Source organism: Octopus bimaculoides, chromosome 7 (genome assembly GCF_001194135.2).
Source record: "Octopus bimaculoides isolate UCB-OBI-ISO-001 chromosome 7, ASM119413v2, whole genome shotgun sequence".
NCBI lineage: Eukaryota > Metazoa > Mollusca > Cephalopoda > Octopoda > Octopodidae > Octopus > Octopus bimaculoides.
The window spans coordinates 11679366-11688889 of record NC_068987.1 but is presented as its reverse complement, the minus strand read 5'-3'; the positions used below and the strand labels follow the sequence as shown (position 1 = coordinate 11688889).

Sequence of the window (9524 nt, the reverse complement as noted above, 5' to 3'; positions counted from 1 at the left end):
ATATATATATATTATTTATACATATATATATAGAGAGAGAGAGACAGAGACAGAGACAGAGAATATAAGGATAAAAATCACATTTATGATTTTTATCAGGTAGTCAGCATGCTATAAAAATTTATAGGCAATTTATACATTTGTTGTTGTTGGTACTCCATCGCTTACGACATCAAGGGTTCCAGTTGATCTGATCAACGGAACAGCTTGCTTGTGAAATTAACGTGCAAGTGGCTGAGCACTCCACAGACACGTGTACCCTTAACATAGTTTTCAGAGATATTCAGCGTGACACAGTGTGACAAGGCTGACCCTTTGAATTACAGGCACAACAGAAACAGGAAGAAAGAGTGAGAGAAAGTTGTGGTGAGAGAGTACAGCAGGGTTCGCCACCATCCCCTTTCGGAGCCTCGTGGAGCTTTAGGTGTTTTCGCTCAATAAACACTCACAACGCCCGGTCTGGGAATCGAAACCGCGATCCTATGACCACGAGTCCGCTGCCCTAACCACTGGGCCATTGCGCCTCCACAATTTATACATTAAGCTAATAATGATATACATACATACATATGTATATAATTATATTCAGGGTGCAAGGGCGATGTATATATTTATGATGTATATATTTATGTATGTATATGAAGAAAACATGCAGTAATATGCTGTGTGAAACAGAGTTTATTTTAACACGACACCTCTTGAAATCACCTGAGGAGATACATCTACACTGAGGTATACAACTAAGCCAGTTGCACAGTATTCCACCCACAAGGAATTGATACTAAATAGACCAAAACGATTGTAGTGATCAATAAAGATTTTCGTATATACCATCTTCTGTCTCTCTTTCATTAATTACATATCCAACAAACACTAAACCAGTGAACATGCTTTACTGGCAAATTACCAGATGTACACTGTACCATATGATTTATTAACTACTAACTATATATATATATATGGTGGTTGTCTACTCCTTACACAGAGTTTGACCACCTCTTGCACCTACACCTTCACCCTTTCATGGCGTCTGATGTGGCTTTTTAAGCCAGACAATGTATTGGAAAAACACCCACACAGATTGCATCTCTGATAAAATAAGTTACAGGTGCATTTTTAGGTTTCTGCCAACCAACCAATTGAATGGTTTTACTAAGATTTGGAGTACAGGAAATACCTGTGCAGATGAATAATTTTTAGTGGGTGTAGCTTGCACTGCACTACCCCCACTTATTAGCCCAAGAAGACTTTCACCGGTGTGACAAGAGAATTGACAAAACCAGGAACTTCCAAGGCCACAGGTTTTATTTCGGAGATTTCCTTCTCCTAGGTAGATTACCAATCAAGGTTAAAGAGCTTCTACCTGCCCATATATATATATATATCAAATAAGCAAATGAATAATAACAGACAATGGATAAATGTCACCTTATTACAGCTGTTTCTTATTCATTTTTTTACGCATGTTCCCACTGTGTACTTGGGTTATTCTATTGTTTTGAAATTTTGTTTCATCTGATGATTACGGTTTTTTTTTTCTTTTTTTTGAAGTGATATCATGTACTTATTCTTCTTTTAAAAAATGCATTAGAAACAGCTGTAATTTGCTGGCATTTATCCATCGCCTGTTATTATTCATTTGCTTATAATACACCATAGGGATTCATGACATGTTGGACACCCTGGAGTATACCAAACAACGTATGACCAACTCGTGTACTTTGGACCAGCCCCCACCAGGTGCTTGATACTCATAAGTTTGGCCTTCTCTGTGTACACAACCTGAATATCCTACTGGATATTTAATCAACCATTGGTAGTGACCACAGGTTTATCCAACCCTATCTGCTGCATATTCTTTCAAGTACCTGATTCTATTAAGAATCCTTATTATTATTGTTGTTATTATATATCATATATATATATATATATATATATATATATATATGGGAGAATATACAAATAATAACAACAGACGAGGACAGGTGGTGTAAATAACAAAAGTATATATTAGTATGACGCTCGGGAATACGGAAAGTCTTTGACGTTTCGAGCTACGCTCTTCAACAGAAAGAATACGGAGACAAGGAGAAAAACACGGAGAAAAAAAATTGAATAGTGTTCAGTCAACGGTCAATCATAATAAAGAGAGACAGAATATATATATATATATATATATATATATATATATATATATATATATATATATATATGTATATATGGATAATAATAATAAATGGAGCAAAACACATGTCAATAAAAGTTCCTTTAATTCCTACACATGTTTCAAAATAAATGAGAGCCCTTTCACAAAGAAGAAAGAGCTGTTGGGGGTTCCTCATATGTTTCTCTTCAGGGAGTTCATAATAAAACATGTAATAGCAAGACAAAAACGAAATGATGATGTAACTTACGAGCAGAGATGTTACATGGTCAGTAACATATCTTCTCAAAATGTATCACTTTAACTTGGTATCTCTACCTGTAAAACGGCTGGGATATCTTGTTTTTTAGTGTAATTTTGCTACTTCTGGTAACTATTAACGTATTTAAATTATCGAAAGTTTTAATAACTGAGATAATATTAATATATACATAAACTAATATATGTATATATGTGTATGTATGCATGTATATCCTTATATGTGTATGTATACATATATATGTATGAGTATATATATATGTGTATTTATGTGTATATGTGACTCACTGTGTTTATGTATGTATGACTTTAACTATGCATACTTTTTACTGTATATTTTCAGAGAAAGGCTACTATATTTATATTGAGTCCTCCTACCCACGTAGAAGGGGAGATACGGCAATCCTAACCTCTGCATCATTCAGTAAAAACATTAATTATACTTTAGAATTCTACTATCATATGTACGGATCAACAATTGGAGGGCTGAATGTTACAATGGTAAGACAACTTGCTGCTAATTTATTCTTTACAAGATGCCTTAGAATATAATTCATACTCTTTTACTCTTTTACTTGTTTCAGTCAGTTGACTGTGGTCATGCTGGAGCACCGCCTTTAGTCGAGCAAATCGACCCCAGGACTTATTCTTTGTAAGCCTAGTACTTATTCTATCGGTCTCTTTTGCCGAACCGTTAAGTTACTGGGACGTAAACACACCAGCATCGGTTATCAAGTGATGTTGGGGGGACAAACACAGACACACAAACATATACACACATACATACATATACATATATATGACGGGCTTCTTTCAGTTTCCATCTACCAAATCCACTCACAAGGCTTTGGTTGGCCCGAGGTTATAGTAGAAGACACTTGCCCAAGATGCCACGCAGTGGCACTGAACCCGGAACCATGTGGTTGGTAAGCAAGCTACTTACCTCACAGCCATTCCTACGCCTTCATTATAATTTTCTTAAATAAACATCCGGCTACAAAACATTGCATATATTCACAATATATTAGCATGGCCTACTGGCAACAACACTTTTCTCTGAACTCTTGGATTATTTTCTTCCTCATATTTGATAAGGAGAATCTTGCCCGAAACATCATAGAAGTATTAAATAATATTGTCGTTCATTTCTAATCTTCAGTGAAAACATGTTCAGCTATAGGGGAAGATTTCCTAGCCTGAAAACTGGTCAAAGTTGGCAGCAGGAAGAGCATCCAATCTTAGTTTTTTGAGTTAATAGAATGAAGGATGAAATGTCATTAAATTGTGATTTGATCTATGCTATCTTTAAAATAAGTGAAGCCACTGTACTTGAATGTCTTTATATGCACACATATGCATCAACAGACGCACACACATGCACAAACACATTTTCTCTCACACAATTACTCACAGAGTCCATGCTGTGTCATACAAGTATGCCTATACACACACAACAGTGCACACATACACAAGCATACACACACACACACAACACTCATACACACACACTCTCTCTCTCTCTCTCTTGTCCTTTCTCCTTCCCTCTCTGCCATTACAAGAGAAAAAGAAAACAGAACAAGGTAGCAGTTTCTTTTTCCGTTTGTAATTTACTTTGTGTGGAAGCGCAATGGCCCAGTGGTTAGGGCAGCAAACTCGCGGTCATAAGACAGGGCGTTGTGAATGTTTGTTGAGCGAAAACACCTAAAGCTCCACGAGGCTCCGGCAGGGGATGGTGGCGAATCCTGCTGTACTCTTTCACCACAACTTTCTCTCATTCTTACTTCCTGTTTCTGTTGTGCCTGTAATTCAAAGGGTCAGCCTTGTCACACTGTGTCACGCTGAATCTCCCCGAGAACTACGTTAAGGGTACACGTGTCTGTGGAGTGCTCAGCCACTTGCACGTTAATTCCACGAGCAGGCTGTTCCGTTGATCGGATCAACTGGAACCCTCGACATTGTAAGCGACGGAATGCCAACAACAATTTACTTTGTATCTTCTCGCATTGTTCCGGCTTTACACAACAAAATCCTTTCGAGTTGTACTTCACGACGCTTCACCAAAACTACCTCATATAATAATACATTTTTCTTTTATCCAGACTTTAGATGGTCAACAGAGAAGTCAGTTGCTATGGTCTCACCGAACATCCCACGACCGTGTCTGGATCAAAGCAGAACTTTCAATTCCTGCTCAGGAAGTGCCATTTACTATTTCTTTAGTCGGGATTGTTGGCTGGTCTGTGTATGGGGATATAGCCATTGATGATATCAGAGTGTTTACGACAAAACAAACTGAAGGTACGACAGAATTCTTTTACTTTCATTCTTTTGCTTGTTTCAGTCATTTGATTGTGGCCATGCTAGAGCAACACCTTGAAAGGTTTTATAGTCAAATGACTCGATGGCAGTACTTATTTCTTTCTATTTTTTTTTCAAGCCTGATACTTACTTTATTGGTCTCTTTTTGCTGAACTGCTAAGTTACGGGGACAAAAATACACCAACACCAGTTGTCAAGTGGTGATGGTGGAACAAACACAAACACAAAAGCACACACACACATAGATATATACATATACACACACACATATATATATATATTCTACAAAGCGAGTATCCTAATTTGTTTCTTGAAGCTGAGATGCTTTGATTCTGTCTGGAATTTGAAATATATCTTTAATCCTTTAGCATTTAAACTGGCCTAAGGCCTAATCGAGCCAAGTGGAGGTACATGGCTTAGTGGTTACAGTGTTGGACTAATGATCGTAAGATTGTAGTTTCAATTCCTGAACCGGATGATTGGTTGTGTTCTTGAGCAAAGCACTTCATTTCACATTGCTCCGGGCCATTCAGCTGTAGAAATGAGTTTAGCGTAGAGTGGGATCGGCTCCACTAGGCTTTCTCTACCGAGATATGCTGCATACCTGCAGTGCACCAACAATCCCCAAGGGGGTTAATGGACTTGTCAATTGTCAATCCAGCCAAAATATTTTCCTTGTTTTATGCACAAAATGGCCAGATTCAACCTTTCACACCTGACCTACAATGTCATTCAAAAAAATAAATAAACACTCACCTCATCAAAATCTCAAAGCTACAAGATAAATGATTTGTTGAAAATAATTTGGATAAATAAAGATTACATTTGACAGAGTAATCTGAATGCTAATCTGAATGCTAATCTGAATGCTAATCTGAATGCTACAGAGTAATCTGAATGCTAATCTGAATGCTAATGCGAATGCTACAGAGTAATCTGAATGCTAATCTGAATGCTAATCTGAATGCTACAGAGTAATCTGAATGCTAATCTGAATGCTAATCTGAATGCTACAGAGTAATCTGAATGCTAATCTGAATGCTACAGAGTAATCTGAATGCTAATCTGAATGCTAATCTGAATGCTAATCTGAATGCTACAGAGTAATCTGAATGAAGTAGTGCTAAAGTAAATTCTTTTTAATATATATTATAATGTTAACCTATTTAAAATAGGTTAACATCATCATTATCATCATCGTCATCATCGTCATTATCATTGTCGTTGTCATCGTAAATGTCATCGTCATCATCATCATCATCATCTTTGTCCTTATCACCACCATTAACATCACCATCATCATCATCATCATCATCATCAAGATCATCATTGTCATCATCGTCATGATCATCATCATCATCATCATCTTTGTCATTATCACCACCACCACCACCACCACCATCATCATCATCATCATTATCACCACCACCATCACCACCATAATCATAACCATTGTGACCACCATAAATTGTCACCATCATCAACACCATCAACACCATTATCAGCACCACCACCATCATCATTATCATTGTCATCATCATCATCATCATTGTTTAACTCTTTCATGTAACCATTTCATTTTGGCAAAATGTAATTTCTCATTCAGAGGAGAAAAAAAGGGATTAAATGCTTATGTTTTATCTAAAAATTCTTTTATCAAATAAATTCTAAATAATTTTTTTTTTTTTTTCTGTTTTTAGCCCCACTTAATTGCACCTTTGAAGCATCAGGAATTTGTAAGTTCACTACACCCGCTAATGGTAACTATCGCTGGAAAAAGCACACAGGGGTTGCAAGATATCCTAGCCATGCACCAAGCAAGGATCATACTTCAGGCACGCCATACGGTAAGAGGATGTTCCCTTTTCTCATTTTAGAGAAATACTTTTCGTTTTCTCTTTCGTGTTCTTTTCAACATAACATGTATTCTTTTACTCGTTCACTTGTTTCAATCATTGGATTGCAGCCATTAAATTTGTACATAGAAGATTGTTCATCCCTATACATTCACGTAAGAAGCGGGCTTTTTTTTATTATTCTATAGTAATGCCCTTATATCAGTATAAATATATTCTAGGGATAATGATGGATTTTTCCCTTACGAGTTTTTTCACTCTAGCTACTTGATAAAATTCTTGTAAAAGATTTTTATCCTATTATTAAATTAATTATATATATATATATATATGACAGGCTTCTTTCAGTTTCCATCTACCAAATCCACTTACAAGGCTTTGGTCAGCCTGAGGCTATAGTAAAAGACACTTGCCCAAGGTGCCACACAGTGAAACTGAACCCAGAACCATGTGGTTGGGAAGCAAACTTCTTACCATACAACCACACCTACACCTATTATTGCACAATGATCTAAAATGCCATATTTGTGATGAAATGGTTAAAATGATTGAAATCATTGTTATTTATTAATTTATAGATATGAACTCTGTACAATGTGTTGAGTGTGCTGAGCACATTTTTTTTCATTCATGTGTATACAGCGTGGGCCAAAAGACACACGCCAAACGTTTGACATTTTATTTTTTAAGCACCTTTCAAGTGTTGGGCCTCACATAGGTAATGACAAATGACTGGGACCTTTGGCAATATGCTTTGCTTGTGTAGAAACCTCAAGCCAAATGAAATAGCAGTTGTGACAGATACTTATTTCTTTATTGCCCACAAGGGGCTAAACATAGAGGGGACAAACAAGGACAGACAAATGGGTTAAGTCGATTACATCGACCCCAGTGCATAACTGGTACTTAATTTATCGACCCCGAAAGGATGAAAGGCAAAGTCGACCTCGGTGGAATTTGAACTCAGAACATAACGGCAGACGAAATATCGCTAAGCATTTTGCCTGGCGTCTGATGCCATGCAACTGGCACTGGTGCTGGTAGCATGTAAAATCACCCATTACATTCTTGGAATGGTTGGTGTTAGGAAGGGCATCCAGCTGTAGGCACTATGCCAAATCAGACCAAAGTCTGGTGCAACCCCTCAGCTTACCAGCCCTGTTCAAACGTCCAGCCTATGCCCGCATGGACAATGGACATTCAATGATGATGATATTGATGACTCTCTTTTACTCTTTTACTCTTTTACTTTTTGCAGTCATTTGACTGCGGCCATGCTGGAGCACCACCTTTAGTCGAGCAAATCGACCCCAGGACTTATTCTTTGAAAGCCTAGTATTTATTCTATCAGCTGTTGGAAATCCTTCAAGTACCAAGGAGTCTGAATCAAACTGTTTCGATCTATATTACATGTAGCTTCCAATATATGTGTTGAGAGCCCTTCTTTCGTTTGTCTACTCACTCGTGTATGTCTGTATGTGTATGTGTGTGTGTGTGTGTTTGTGTGTTTGTGCGCACGTGCATGTATACATACATACACACACGCATGCATGCACATTTTTCAGTAATTTACATGCATGAATGAATATGAAAATAATAATTGTTGCAGGTCATTACATGGTGTTTGAAAATCTCTGGCGACAAAACAATAACTCTACAGCCTCGTTAATAACCCCTACATTGAAAAGCAGTTCAGATATATGCATGTCATTCTACTACTTCATGCATGGATACAGGAAAGCTTCCCTGAATGTCTACCAGCAAATAAATGGTCAAAACTCAGCTTCTCTCTGGTTGGATACAACAGATCAAGGATCCAGATGGGTTAAGGCTCAAGTAACACTGCCCGCCAATCAAAAATATAAAGTAAGTACTAAAAGTCTACCATTCCTTTTACTGTTTTTCATATTGGTTTACTCAAGAAGGAACAGTGCCCATAACACTTGCAAATACAATGTAGTCTGCAATACTTATTTTACTGTATTATGTATGTGTTTTTTTTTTTTTGGGGGGGGTCTGATATTTCTTATGGATCTTCTAGAAGAATGAAGCTGTATACCTTAATTTATCATTTCTATATACAAAAACCAAAAAGAAATCTTGTGAAACAGAGTTTATTTTAACAAGCTACTGCTTGAAATCACCTGAGGAGACATATCTACACCGAGAGATACACCTAAACCTGATGTTCAGTATCCTATCCATGAGGGATTGATGTTAGATGGATCGAAACAAGTGTAGTTGATCAATAAAGATTCTTGTATCTTCTGAGAAACAGAAGATGAATTTAGTATGAATCTTTATTCAGTGCGATGATCATTTTGACCCATCCTGCATCTGCCCCTTAGTGGTAGGATATCATGCATCAAGTTGTGTCACATCAATCAGTGCAGTCTGCATCACTTAAGATGCTTTATCGACATACTAACAGACATATACCCAAAGGCCAAATAGTTACATATATATAATTCACTGGTCAATTATCTTCTGCCAGTACCACCAGATTGGCCCTCGTGCCGGTGGCATGTGAAAGCACCCACTACACTCTTGGAGTGGTTGGCGTTAGGAAGGGCATCCAGCTGTAGAAACTCTGCCAGATCAGATTGGAGCCTGGTGCAACTATCCGGTTCACCAGTCCTCTGTCAAATCGTCCAACCCATGCTAGCATGGAAAGCGGATGTTAAATGATGATGATGATGACGATGATGATGATGATGATGATTTCTCTATTTCTATTTTTTTTATAGGTCGTCTTTGAAGGTGTTCTACACACTTATGGTGCATATGTTGCTGTTGATGACATCAATTCAAAAACCGGAGAATGCTCAGATCCAGGTAAAAATTTGTTTTACAAAATACTTTCATCATGGAATTTATCTATAAACTAGTAATCGTTTCTACTATAGGCACAAGGCCTGAAATTTGTG

General features: G+C 37.3%; 1 protein-coding gene across 1 annotated transcript in view; it reads left to right on the top strand.

The window, feature by feature from the left end:
• Positions 1–9524, top strand: part of LOC106882389 (MAM and LDL-receptor class A domain-containing protein 1) — a 221633-nt gene that overhangs the window by 132539 nt on the left and 79570 nt on the right. Inside the window, exons 81-85 of the mRNA XM_014933051.2 lie at positions 2766–2923; positions 4522–4720; positions 6442–6588; positions 8207–8463; positions 9345–9432. Coding sequence (XP_014788537.2) covers positions 2766–2923; positions 4522–4720; positions 6442–6588; positions 8207–8463; positions 9345–9432 — 849 coding nt within the window. The remainder of the gene's footprint in view (positions 1–2765; positions 2924–4521; positions 4721–6441; positions 6589–8206; positions 8464–9344; positions 9433–9524) is intronic.